The sequence below is a fragment of the Semicossyphus pulcher genome, unplaced genomic scaffold, assembly GCF_022749685.1.
Source record: "Semicossyphus pulcher isolate SPU_LCO1_2020_fin unplaced genomic scaffold, fSemPul1.0.p SCAF_7, whole genome shotgun sequence".
In the NCBI taxonomy this organism is placed as follows: Eukaryota; Metazoa; Chordata; class Actinopteri; order Labriformes; family Labridae; genus Semicossyphus; species Semicossyphus pulcher.
In genome coordinates, this window is record NW_027211748.1 from 8,557,671 (window position 1) to 8,572,490 (window position 14,820).

The window sequence follows — 14,820 nt, forward strand, 5'->3', positions numbered from 1 at the left end:
GCCCCATGCACTATGGTCCCCTGCATGGCATCTGGTCAGGCTTACAAATGATTAACAAAGTACCTGCAACGACACACGCACACACACACACACACACACACACACACACACACAAAAACAGCAGTCGTGTGTGTTTTACAGGGGTCTCTCCAGGCACCACCCCCTACAGCCGAGCTTTGCCAATCACAAACAAACACGCAATGAGCAGTACAAATGATGACTCTGTGTGTGTGTGCGTGTGTGTGTGTGCGTGTGTGTGTGCGTGTGTGCGTGTGCATGGCTTGTAAACACACAGCCTATGTCAGCGGTGATGAATAGGTCGCATTTCCCCAATCAGACCTCAGGGATGCTGGGAAAAAACCCGGGGGAGAGATAAAGAGAGAGCGAGAGAAACTTCAGAGGTAGAGACAGATCGAGTCTTATAGATTTGTTTCTGAGAAAACACAGAAAAAAGGCAAAAAGTAGAAAGAAAAACTTCATAAAACCGACTTACAGCCCTGTCTTCATTTTCCTTCCCCTTCATTCATTCATCTGATCCATCATTCATCTTTCTTTCTGTCTGTCTGTTTTTATTCCTGTCTTCCTTTCTTTCTCTCTAACCAGTTCCATCTTTCTTTCTTTTTTCTTTTTGTCTGTCTGTCTGTCTGTCTTTCCGTCTGTCTATGCGTCTCTTTCTTTCTGTCTGTCCATCTTTCTTTCTTTCTGTTTAACCATTTCTGCCTGTCTCTTTCTGTCTGTCTGCCTGTCTCTTTCTTTCTGTCTGTCTGTCTGTCGGTTTCTGTCTGTCTGTTTCTGTCTGTCAGTCTGTTTCTGTCTGTCTGTCTGTCTTTCTTTCCGTCTGTCTATGCGTCTCTTTCTTTCTGTCTGTCCATCTCTCTTTCTTTCTTTTTTCTTTGTTTCTTTCCGTCTGTCTGTCTGTCCATCTCTTTCTGTCTGTCTGTCTGTCTGCCTGTCTCTTTCTTTCTTTCTGTCTGTCAGTCTGTTTCTGTCTGTCTGTCCATCTCTTTCTGTCTGTCTGTCTGTCTGCCTGTCTCTTTCTTTCTTTCTGTCCGTCTGTCAGTCTGTTTCTGTCTGTCTGTCCATCTCTTTCTGTCTGTGTGTCTGTCTGCCTGTCTCTTTCTGTGTGTCTGTCTGTCTGTCTGCCTGTCTCTTTCTTTCTTTCTGTCTGTCAGTCTGTTTCTGTCTGTCTGTCCATCTCTCTTTCTTTCTTTTTTCTGTCCGTCTGTCTGTCCATCTCTTTCTGTCAGTCTGTTTCTGTCTGCCTGTCTCTTTCTGTGTGTCTGTTTCTGTCTGTCTGTCTCTTTCTTTCTGTCTGTCAGTCTGTTTCTGTCTGTCTGTCCATCTCTCTTTCTTTCTTTTTTCTGTCCGTCTGTCTGTCCATCTCTTTCTTTCTGTCTGTCTGTCTGTCTGTCTGTCTGCCTGTCTCTTTCTGTCTGTCTGTCTGTCGGTCTGTCTCTGTCTGTCTGTCTCTTTCTGTCTGTCAGTCTGTCTGCCTGTCTCTTTCTGTCTGTCTGTCTGTCTGCCTGTCTGTCTCTTTCTGTCTGTCTGTCTGTCTGCCTGTCTGTCTCTTTCTGTCTGTCTGTCTGTCTGTCTGTCTCTTTCTTTCTGTCTGCCTGTCTCTTTCTTTCTGTCTGTCTGTCTGTCTGTCTGTCTGTCTGTCTCTTTCTGTCTTTCACGTAGGTCTTGGACTGAATATCACTACTTTGAAGTATTCATAGTAAGTCTTGTTCGCTGTCATTATTCACATATTTTGACAGACTTCGGTCGTAACTTGTAACTGTTGACAATAAAGATTTTTTGAATTAAACATCAAACTTTAAAAATATGAATTGAAAGACAAAAAGAAAGGAAAGAAAGGAAAACAACAAAAACATTGAGGGGCATGAAGGAAAACATCAGTTGAAAAAAAGGAGGAAAGAGTTGAAAGATGGTGTGGAGGTGGGAAGGAGAAAGGAGGAGAGGAAAGGAAAGAGGAGGGGAGAAGGACAGGAGGAGGAGGAGGGGTCACAAGCTTGTCATGGAAAGGCAGGAACAACACCACTGAGCCCTACAGTGAGATTGTAGGTAAAGACAGCAATACATCACCTTAAATGAATCCACTATCTCACTGCAGCAAACACACACACACACACACACACACACAGACACACACACACACACACAAACAGAGTGGCCTGGTCTCTGGTGGTGGTGTCGTCTTTGACAGTAACATTAGTCTCAGGGATAAAAGTGAAAGAGAATTGGATTTTCTTCTGCTGGGGGTGAGGACTGCTGGTCACATTTATCTCCACACGGGGCCTGGGCTGTGTGCGGTGTGTCGCTCGCCCTGTGTGTGTGTGTGTAAGAGAGACAGAGAGAGAGAGAGAGAGGGCTGCTTTCTGGGCACAGCAAGCTGAAGAGACTGCCCGATGATGACCTCCTGATTTCAGCTCTGATTAGGACGTGTGTGTGCGCGTGTGTTCACAGAGACAGATAGACGACGGGAGGTCTGACTCCTCACAGCTTTCTGTCCACCTAGAAGTGTGTATGTGTGTGTGTGTGTGTGCTTAATTGTGTCTCATATAACAGACCCCATGAATGTGAATGTTGTTCTGTGTGTATTCATACAGAACAGACTGGCACATACACACGTCTCAATGTCTGTTCCTACAAAGTACACAGCCATGAACTGAAAAGGAGCTATAAACCTACCTCTGAAAACCAATTATATGTGCTACAGCTACATGTGTGTGTGTGTGTTTGGTGTGTGTGTGTGTAAGCTCATGTATGTTAGCAGTGAAGGGGCATATTACCTTCAGGCTCACAGTGTTAGACGCGGTCAAGAGAGAAGCACAATGAAACACGTTCACCCTGTTGTGTCGGCTTAGAGGAGCATGTGAGCCTGGTATGAGCTCACTAACACACACACACGCACACACACACACACACACACTGATATCAGCAGCTATCATCTGGACACCTGCCATACAGTATTATCCCTGCAACTCTGAAAGATAACAGAGGTAACCAATAAAGCCCACCGCTCGCGACCGTGCTCGTGCGGGCACTGTACATTAGCTCATTTCGTCTCTTTTTGTCAGCTGCCGCACAAACACACACACACACACACACACACACGCACAACGAATCATTGAATCCCTTTCACTTCCTCTTGTTGCGACATCATCATATCCAAACACACACCCACACCATCAGGACGGAGCCTCTCCAAACTCGTCGCGGAGCTCCTCTCCGCCAAACGTTCGCGATCACTCCTCAATTTCCTCCTGAAAGCTCATAATTAACTAATCACGTTCATATTCATTTGAATTTATTTCCTTTCATCGCCTTTGGAAAATAACACAGAGGATCGCGGAGCTGAAAACACCTCTCGGTGTACGAGTGTGTGCGCAGATTGGGTATTGACGTTCTGCCAGGTGGAGAGTGCTATAGAATGGATCAGTGAGGATTTTGCTCTTTTTGCAGCTCTTCATTAAGTGAGAGTAGAAAATGTTGTCTCGGATCGCCTCGGGATAAAGCGAGGATCAAGTGTGTACAGTATATGTGGTAGATTGCATTATGAGAGGCTGTTTCTGTGGGCCTAAACGTACGTGATAAGAGTCTGTATACATCTGCACAATCGCATTATGAGCGGCTATCTGCGTGTGCGCCAGTAGGCCGCATTACCGCGTTATTGAATGAGGCGGCCCGACGTACAAACGAGTAAATGAAATAACTGCTGTATTGATTAATGTTGAGCCTCTGAACAAAGTGATACGATGCTTTTAACACACAGGACGGATCTGTGTTCTGGGAAGCTCCATGTGAGGGGTCCAGAGGGGGGCGGAGCCGCAGAAACTCAATAACCTTATCTCCTCACCTCTCCTCCCCTCTTCTCCTCTCATTTCCTCACGTTTGTCTCCTCTCCATCTCTCCTCTCCTCGTCCATCCGCCCCTCTCCTCCTCAAATCTCCCCGCACATCTTTCCCCCTCCGCTGCCCTCATTTGTTCTCTCTTCCCTCATTTCCTCGCTCTTGTTTCCTCTCTCTCATCCATCCTTTCCCTACCCAACCCTCCTCTCCTCAATCCCGTCACCTTGTCTCTCCATCACCCTCCGGTTCCTCCTCTCCCTCGCTTGTCTCGGGAGTCCAATCTCCAGATCTGCATACACATTCAAACCCCTGAATAATTTCAAACAGTCTGACAGGAAACATTGAAACACTTATTGTTCGGCGCACAAAGACGCGCAGTTAAAACTAATCACCAGTTTCTTCAAACAGAAGACGGCTGGAAAAGATGTGTGGCTTTTCCACTTTCAACAGCACCTTTGTAGAGCTGCTTTTTTATGTGTGTGTGCTTGTTTGTGTGTGTGTGTGTGCGTGCACAACGTGGGCAGATGAGATGGAGCTCGGTAATTGAGGGTTTTCCAAATGAGCCGATTGTTGCAGCGATTGTAAAACACATAAAAGACGGATGGATAAAATGAGGGACGGGGGAGATGAAGGGGAGATAAGGAGATGGAAGGGGGGAGGTAGGGAGGGAGGCGATGGGGGACAGATTGCTGCACTTTCCTGATGTGAAGAGAGACAGATAGAGAGAGAAAAAAAGATCTATTTTTTCCTCTTTTTCTGCATGTGGAGCTCTAATTAGCATGACAATAGCAACAATCAGGTGACAGACAGCAGAGTAGGTTATTAGAGTGGCACACGGCAGGGGCTGAGGGCTTATGAGGTTTTAAGCGGAGTGAACACACACACACACACACACACACACACACACACACACACAAGTGAATGAACAAGGAAAACGCAGACAAAGCTGAAATAGGCCCTCGTGCACATAATACAACATACAACTGTGCAAATTAAAATAAAAGCCACTGCAACCATTAGTGCAACCACAACCATCTCGGATCCAAACTACTGCTTTTACTGGGTTATATTAGCCCGACTGCTATGACCACAACTGCTACAACTGCAGTATCAATTAGGACACTAATACGATTTATCATAATCCTGCTTCCTGAACTGTTCCACCACAGAGCTTAGACAGTTAGTCCATTATTCAGCATTATGATGACCGCATGTCCATGTTTGTACTGTGACATGTGACTGTACTGTAAAGCTTCTGACGTATGAACATTTTTTATGTCGTATATGACAATTGAGACCCTCGCTTTGCTCTTGCCTTTGGGAGCAATTCAGTGTCTTGCCCAAGGAAACTTCGACATGTGACATGTAGAAGTCGGGGATCAAACCTTCCGACTGAGAGACGACCGCTGAGCCACAGCTGCTCGTAACCATGTCACGTTGTCAAATGTAGAACAGAAAGAGTTGTGCAGTAGAGGTCTAAGCATAAAACATACATAAGTGGGTGAAAAGCTAACATACAATCTTCATTTAATTTTCACTACTGCAATAACTGTAGAGTTGAATACTGACTGGCTGAATGTGAAAAAATACAGATTATTATTGAAATTTGTAAAAATATTAGCCAAAAAACTGTTCATGTATATTTTCTTCATATGTATATTTTGTGTTTTTTATATCTGGATGTTCTGAAGAAATGGAAAAAACACTTCTATTTTACAGTTTTAATCTCTGAAGAAGAGATATTTATGCCCAAATATGCTCTCATGCCATGACTAGGATGAAGAAAAGGATACCACTTATGTCTGTCCTTTAACAGTAAAGCTACATCCAGCAGCTGGTTAGCTTACTGCCTACCACTACCTCTGAAGCTCACTTGCTAACACCTCATGTTTTGTTTCTTTAATCTGTACAAAACAAAAGTTGTTAAAACGACAATTTCTAGTTTTGTTTAATTGTATGATACATTTGTGTCATAGCAGGAAGCAGTGACGTAGTTTTTCAACCTTTGAACAACAAGGTCAGCTGTTTCCCCCTGCCACAGTCTTTATGCTAAGCTAAGCTAATTGTCGCCTAGCTCCAGCTTCATATTTAACAGATGAGTGAGGGATATTCTCATTGAATTCATAAAAAGAGAGCAAGCCGACACATTTTAGTACAAGGACATTACACTTACTCTTCACTAAATCTTTGGGTATTGCCACAGTATCAATACGACTGCTGTTTATATTGTTACTGCGGCAACTGCTGCTTAATAACACCATAACTTCTTTACAACCGCAGCAGACCTGTGACGGCAGCAATTACTCCAGCACTCCAACCGAAAGCGCTCCTTCATCTGCTGATTTCACTACCACACACACCTCCACAAAGCAATCCAGCACACCTGAGCCCTGAGCAGTCAGGGTCAGCCTGCCTGATTAGGCCGAGGCTGCTGTGAAGGGACCAGCTGGTGCTTGAGAAAAAGGCCTGGAGGAATTATTGACCCATCTCAACTCTCACCCCCTCGCTCGCACACACACGCGCACCCTGGGCTGTGACCTGTGAAATTACTGCTCCGCTGGTGTGATTTGTTTCTGAGGGGCTCTATCAGCTCCTCAATGTGCCGTGAAGACAGGTGAGGAGAGAGACGCAAAGACACGCATGTAAAAGGAGACACTCATTACAGGCATGCGCCACAAAAACAACACGCACAGACATCATTTCATATTCATAGAGTACGGAAAAGTAAACACCACCTTATTATGTTTAAGTAAGTTGCTTGTCAAGCTAATTTTCTGCTACTTAGCTACTTCTCTGTCAGCTCTTTTGTCCCGGGTAACAAAATTTCAAGGATTTGGCAGTAATTCTTGAATTTATTCCGGTAGTTTAAAGCAGAATAGTTTGCGTGCCGCCAAAAAGAAAGTGCCATAATTACACGTCTGTCTGTCAGTGAGTGAAAGAAAAAAAACACTTGATTTAGTTTGTTGCTGCAGCACTTCTACAAACTGCCTCGTTCCTGCTAACCAAAGGTCACGGCTAACATGCAGCATTATAGACAATAAGGGAGAGAGAGGGAGAGTGACAATGAATAAGAAACGCAGTGCGGTTTCATTCTTAATATGAGAGCTGCTGAATATTCATGAGGCTAAAAAACACATCCAATTAACTTTATGAATTATTAATATTCATGATAAAAGCCTATGCATATGCATTTGCTCTTTTATTGTCGGCCTAAGTGCCGCTGAGCACCGGTGTGTGATGGACTGAAGATCTTTGTGTGTGTGTTTGTGACAGAAGGAGGGATAGGGGGGAGTTAGAGTGAGGGGGGGGGGACGGAGGTTTATTTGTCTGCCTGCATGTTTACAATTCTGTTCCTTTGTAGCGACTGTCTCGCTCTTCCTTTTGCCCGTCTGTAGATCTCTGACAAATATCTGCATAACAAGGTGTCGGGCCGGTAGAGGGGGAGAACGGCGGCGCTGAGGAGCAGGATCAGCTTCACACAGAGAAACGGCTGAATTCACATTAAACTGCCTCATACTGAAAACAAAAAGGATGTATGTTCACAGACAAAGATTTCTTTACTTAAAGGACCAGTTCGCCAATTGTCAACCTCAGCTAATGCCATTATGGTAGGACGCTGTCCACTTCTCCAATGAGCCCTGGAAAACCTCCACCAGACGATGTAAAACGCGTCATCTGGCGGAGGCCAGGGAGCTCGCTAAGCTACACTTCCTCAATCTAGGCACTCGCCTCCGATGTCATGTCTCGTTTAAAATGGTCAGGTTTGAAATGTAGACTGCAGACCTGAAGATTTTTTTAGATGATCCACCGGTATATTCTCGTCGTATTTCTGATTCTGTACCGCTCTGAGCCGTTGCCAGCAGTGAGATGGTAGTATTTCACTCCAGCGTCTCTCGCTGGGCCGTTCCTTTCAGAGGGAGGGGCGCAATGCACACTGGGTGTTGTAGGAATGTAGAATGCGAACGCGAAACCACAAACTGATTGTACAACTTTCTCCATGGCTATGGCGCCAATTTCAAATATTATTGCTTCTATTGATTACAGAGAACACCATCTTTGATTGACAGTGGCTTTTTCCAGGATCGAATTCGCCCGGTTTAAACTCCGACATTTGCTCTCCGTTATCACCTGTTTTAACACAGCTTATTTCAGGCCTTTGCCTTTGTTTGATAGGACAGCAGAGGAGTGGCAGGAAATATGGGAAAGAGGAAGGGCGAACAACATGCACCAAAGGGCCGAGGGTCGGAGTCCATCCCGGGGGCAGTTCAGTCCAGCCTTTGCTTCTGTACGGTTCGCCTGCTCTACCGACTAAGCTAAAGCGGCACTCGGGGAGTTCTTAAACTTATAAGCTCACAGCCGATGGCGAGCCTTATCTCGTTGTTGTTAGAAAAGCTCTTTTTCTGATTTATCCACTTTGGATATCGTTTAAGCAAACAGAAAGCTTTGTTATTCAAGTGGAATAATGCGGGCTTACGCCACATGCTCAACATCAATTATTGGATTTATTCCAGTGGAGGCCGAATGAAACCGAACTGTTGTTTAGTACACAGGGAGGCAGGAAGTGGATGACATCTTAAATCAAATGTATGGCTTTATTTAGACAAAGAAAAACCTTTTCCTGCATTGAAAGTAACTTATATACAGAAAATCATTTACTATTAGGACCATTTACGCTAAACAAGCTTTCCATTTCAGTCACAACTCCTGTATGCAGGCTCTAGTCTTTCCTCTAAGTTGGTCTGGCAGTTCAAGCAAAGGGCTCCAGTGGATTTCATCAACAGACAGTCAGCCAAAGCCAGAGAGCTACTGGTTTTTTGGTACTTGAATGTGGTGGGAGAGAGACGCGTTTACAAATCTATCTGTCCGACTCAGGGAGAAGAAAGGATGCACGGGGGAGACTGGGTTTGACTGAAGGAGACAAGGGCACGAGGAAAAGAGGGAGAACTGTGGAGTGATTGGATGAGAGCATGAGATGGACCCTGACTGAGTGAAAAAGCAGGAGCGTGAGATAAGGATATGAGACGAGAGAGGGATGGATGGACACACAGAGAGAGAGAGAGTGTGATTGAGAGAGCGAGGCCCAGAGATAACGAATCAGCCATCTTGTTGAACCAGACCCGTGTCCATGAACACACATGCGCACACACACGCTCACTCTAATTGCCTCACACAATCATGTGAAGCAAACAAGTGGACGTTTGAGAGGCGGACAATCGGCGCTCACGTGCACACCGCCATGCGTCATCAATGTGTTACCATGGTAATGGAGCTTTTATCTGATCCAGGAACAAGTCTTATCTACATCACCAACAGGTCTGCTGTGTGTCACACAGGTATGTCACACACACACACACACAGCCAGACACACATGATGTAGTGATGTTTTTGTTCAACACTCACATCTCGTGACGACCCCCTCCAGCCTGATGATGTTGGGATGGTCGAACTGTCCCATGATGGACGCCTCAGACAGGAAGTCCCGCCTCTGTTTGTCCGAGTACCCCGCCTTCAGACTCTTGATGGCCACGTAGATCTCCCTCTTCCCCTGCACGCGCAGGCGACCGCTGCACACCTCCCCAAACTCTCCTACACACGCACACGACATGTTGAAAAGCTAAGAGTTTGTAAAACATGTGTGACCTCAGATTATCTAAAATAAGCAAAAGAAATACATTTTATAGGAATTAAGTACTTTAAATTCCACTAAGTGAAAGTTTGACAGTTTTCTGAGTTCTTAATTTCTTCTCCTGCTGTTTTGCTGCCAACTCACCAGCTCCAATGACTCTCTCTATGCGAATATTGGAAGCATCGATCTCTTTGGCAAAGTCCCTGACAGCCTGGTTCGGGTCTTCGTAGGTGTGAGGATGGATGTAGGTCCTGCTGCCTGGAAGCTTCACTGGATGAGCGGAGAAGAGGAGAGATAAATAAAAAAGATAAATACTAAATGTTCTGACAAACATCCAGCGTTCGCAGCGTCTCACTTTCTTTTACAAAAGTATTAATATTGTATTGAAGCAGGTTAAATGCATGTTTAGATGGGAGCTTGAGCGTGGGCGCTCTGTTTGAGTGACATTACTAATTCTTACATAATGAAATACACATCGACTTTGTGAGCTGTGGTGCTAAAATGAGTCAGAATTTTAACAGGAACCCATAAGGAGCTTTTACTCTGCCAGCAAACATTTATGCAACAAAGTGTGAAACAATGTGGTTTCCTTTATCGTCCGAGATCGAACGAAGTCGGAGACTAATGCAGAACGGATGCATGCCGCTCTTTAGCTCGAGCTGGTTCAGTTCTTAGTGTACATTTGAGGTGTGATACAGTATGAATGTTTGTTGACAGATAGCTCCGTTTGTGGGTTTGAAGTTTGGTTTGAAGACGAGTTCGCGTGGGTGCTTTCATAAACTTCCTCGCCTTCAAATTTGACGAAAACAAATCTACGTATGTTCATGCTCTGAATTTATGTTCGGCACATTAAATGGTAACAAACAGAAACAGCAACAAACATGCAGACACATGTTTGTGTTTTACCTCGGCCATGTTGGAACTGCATCTTCTCCTCATCGGGGTCCTGCTTGGCCTTGATGTATCCGCAGTGCCTGACAATAAAAGCACAGCTGGATTATCGTCCTGTATACAAACCTATATACTCTCCATCACACAGACACCTATGGAGCTTTACAGCACGTCTGAGGAAGATAGCAAATCCTACACTCCTCGGGTGAGCGTGCAGAATTGCACTCAGGTGTTTTTGTGTTATATATTAAATCTCAGTGCTTCCAGGAAATCCTGAGCTACACTGCGCAGCCCTCAGCTGTGTATATGATACCTCCTTTTGTCTCCGCACTCCCACTCCTCTGTATCAGCCAAGCCTGGAGGAAAGAAACATTTCTATTCCTCCTTTTTGCTTTTTGTCTGATTCTACCTGCCAATTCCACGCTTCCCTCTGAGCTGTTACGCCTCAGGTCGAGTGAATGAGTGTGTGAGAGTGTGTGTTTCGCTGATGTCCCTATTGACACAAAACTATGCATAAACACCCTTATTTTTAACTCATGTAAGGCCCCTCTGGCTGCTTTACCACTGCCCTTTATATCACAGTCGCACACGCAAACACACACATGCATCTGTGCCCTTTTCCCGACCCCCCTGCGCACACACACCCCGAGGCGCGGGTCAGTCCAACGATCAAGACAGAGTATTGACAAATTGATCAACTGGATCCTGGCGTCCAGCTGTGAGGAAGTGTTAAACTTATTCTGCTTTATAGACCCCACGGAGGGGGGATGCTGCGTGTGTGTGTGTGTCGGATGTTGGGGGTGTTCATTTCGTTAAGCTTCATTCTCTAACATCCTCCGAAACGCTGTCTCTGAGATTGTCCGCACAAACATTTTAGGACAATACGACTTAAATACTGCACAACCTTTTCCTTTTCCCCTTTTAAGCCCATCCTTCTCTGTTGTTTTACAGGTAAAGCAGAAATCAGTCTGTCCATCATGAGGCTGCATTGATTCGGGCTTAGAGCCAAGAGTGACTGGGAATCAGCAGCACAGACCGTGTGCGATTTTAGAAAGCCGAGTGGAGACCGACAGAAGTAAAAAGCAGAAATGTAATAAAGAAAAGACAAAGAAGAAGTTAGATGAAGACACAACAAACAAAACTAATGAAATAGAGGAATAAAGAGTGGAAAAGAAACTCAGTAAAGCCTCATGAGCGTGAATATGAGAGAGAGGTTGGGTCTCAGCAGACTCAGTAAATCTAAGTCATTTGGTGTTTAATCCTTGTGTTGATTTTACACAGCTGAATGCATGGCAAAACCCAGACATCAATAGGCTATCTTGGGAATACACACACACACACACACACACACACACACACACACTCACTCATGAGGGTAGAGACTGGTTGCTGGTATTTGGGGATAAAGAGGAGGGGGCTTAATGTGCCTATAAAGGGGGGAGTTAGGCCCCACCTGGTTATCAGCTGGGCTCAAGCCAGTCAAACACCAAGGGACGATCATTACCCCCCTGACACACACACACACACACACACACACACAGCGCTCTGGGGCATGTGTTTAGAACATATGGGGAATGGGGGACATGGGTCACACCTCTGCTCCAACTGTGATAATCCCACAGGAGCGCGCGCACACACACACACACACACACACACATGCATGTTCTGCACACAGCAAACACACGTTCAAAACACTTCCCCATCACTGCTGGTTGTGTATCTGCCTTAGTGTGTGTGTGTCTCCACGGGTGCATGGCTGCATATGTGAGTGAGTGTGTGTGTGTGTGTGTGTGTGTGTGTGTGTGTGTGTGTGTGTGTCTGATGGGAAATGAACACATTTCCATAGTAATTATAGAGCGACTCATTTCTCCTCTCCAGTTAGAAGTGTCATGAATCATTAGCGCTGCAGTCTTAAACATGGCACAAAACCTGACATGGCTGTGGCTTTTGTTTCCCCCCCGACAGCTGTGGGTCTGTGTGTGCGTGTGTGTGTGTTTGAAACAGATATTTTATTTAATACTTTCACTAAGTTCATCTGACCTGCAACTCATCTACTGAAAAGTCTAGAACTGGACTCAGGAGGACCGAACGGAAGCCACATTAACACTTTAATGTTCAGTTGTTGCATGTGAGAGCGGTAACATGTGGCATTAATGCAAATATAACAGACTGGAATAAATAGTCACAGGGCTATTACTCATTGACATGCATTATTCTCATTTGCACTTATTCCATGTTTAACAATTAGGCTGCTGTATCCAAAATTACAGAACACGTGTTGAGAATCAGCCTTTTATCTACAAAAATATGTTAATGAACAGCTAATATGCAAAAGCAAATATGTTCTGTTGGAAACAATACTTCTGCTACTAATATGCTGATCTCAAATCGCGTAGCGTTCCTACAATATCCACTGCTGTGGTCTTAAGCTTGAGTTATTTCTATGGTTATGTTCAGGCACTCAAAGCTCCTGATGTAAGTTAGAATAAGATTGATTAACATGACGTCTTAAAGGGATAGTACAGATTTTTGAAGTTGGGTTGTATGGGGTATGTGATACTGTATCGATTCTCAAAGGTCGTGGTTCATTTTGTGTTGTGCTGTTTAAACCCCGACCGCCGGATGGCAGTTCAGCCATTTGACTCTAACGCTCCAAAGTCACAACATCAACTAAGACAGGAAAAAGTTTGGCCCACATCCCTAGCGTACCGCTAGCATTAGCAAACACTACCACCGATAGGTGAATCCGGAAGAGTTAGATCATCTCCCACGGCGTACAGACCTGATGTGTGGGCTCATTTTGGCTTTTACAACAAAGACGGCACCAAGGAGTTAGACAAGAGCCATGCTGTCTGCAACATGTGCCGCAACAAGATCAAATACTAACACAACCAATCTCAGAGCGCACTTAGCAGGACACAGTTCTGATGATGTACAGCTCACGGCTAACTGTAAACTACTTGTTTATTTAATTATATATGTAAATGTACAAAATCTTCTTCATATCGTAATATATCCCCGTGCTCCCCCAGTTTATCCCAATATATTGAATCTTAACCCCTGAATTGTGATACATATTGTATCACCAGATTTTTGCCAATACACAATCAATAGTAAGTGTACTACGTATATTAGATAGCTGTATATATCCTCTAGTTTGCATCTTGATCGGCATGTCGTCGTTTCCATTATATTCTATTCTCTTTGTTTGTTGTCTCTTCTACAAACCGCCGACCCAAACAGTTGATCTGATACGGTGCGCTGCATGCGTAGGTATACAGGGCCAGAGTGAGACATAGTGCTGAGGGAAAGGGCTGTCTGACGTCAGTGTGAAGCAGTGACACAACACTAACATACAGCGGACACTTAAACTGACATGTTTGTTTATATGTAGGACACTCTTAAGTGGTTAAAGCCTTTTTTTTAGCCTTTGTCTAACAACATTCGGGGGTTAATCTGCCTGATGCTTTGTACACCAACTGCACAGTAAAGTACATACATATATTAAAGGAGATATGGTTTTGGATTTGGCTCATCCAATGATTGTTTTCTGATTGTATTTATATTTACACAAACTTGCTTCAGCTTTGTGCAGCTAGTCACCACAGAGTCTTGTTGAGTTGGTAGTTGTGTGCTATTGATTTGGCTGCCACATGAGCATCCCCGGCCTCTTGAGCTGAACAGACTTTGTAATGAGATCCAGTCGTCCTCCTGCACCGCCACCGGCTGCTTCTTTACGCCGCTGTACTGCAGTGTGAAGTTAGCACTATCTGTCACTGTGGGAGGAATCATTGTTCCATTTAGCTGCCGTCCAATCGCACTAGACTCTGTTTCATCCCACACACACACACACACAGCTGTATATTCATGCAGATTTAAAGCACACACACCTGCACCAATCACGCAAAAACACACACTTTAATGGAGTGCGATATTGCTATCACACCCGAGCTCTCACCTTTCTCTCTGCCTCTCTCTGTTCCACTTCAGCGAGGACAACAGGCTATCCCTGTCCTCCAAAGCCACACACTCCACATTTGCATATCAATTTACTTTTTAATATAATACTCTGTCACTCGAGACCCATTTTTCATTCTGCTAGCGAGCTTCCACCTTCACAGAACTCCATCCATATATTATTGTCGCCGTAGCCCCTCCCCCATTCTCCTTCCTCTCCTCTCTCTCCCTTCCTTTATCTCTCTCGGGTGTTATACCTTCCTAATTCTTCCTTTAAGTAAAACATTCCCTTGTCAAATAACCCATATCCTCTTTATTTTTTTCTACCTCATGTTTCCATCCATTTATCCTCTCCCAACAGGCCCTGTCCTCTGCTCTCCCTCTCTTTGTGCTGTTTCTTGATAGAAAGAGTGGACGCTAAGAGGTGGGAAGAAGGGAAACGAGAGAGAGGTGGAGAGGGAGATGGAAAAAGAGAGTGCTGACAGGCAAGAACAC

At 44.7% G+C, this 14,820-nt stretch overlaps 1 protein-coding gene across 3 annotated transcripts in view; it reads right to left on the reverse strand.

Annotated features, from left to right (window-relative positions):
- epha4b (eph receptor A4b) overlaps positions 1–14,820 on the reverse strand; it is a 95,001-nt gene that overhangs the window by 12,913 nt on the left and 67,268 nt on the right. For all 3 annotated transcript variants that reach the window (XM_069684091.1, XM_069684090.1, XM_069684089.1), the window contains exons 11-13: positions 10,384–10,451; positions 9,622–9,747; positions 9,252–9,437 (exon numbers count right to left, since the gene is read on the reverse strand). In XM_069684091.1, the coding sequence (XP_069540192.1) occupies positions 9,252–9,437; positions 9,622–9,747; positions 10,384–10,451 (380 nt within the window). The remainder of the gene's footprint in view (positions 1–9,251; positions 9,438–9,621; positions 9,748–10,383; positions 10,452–14,820) is intronic.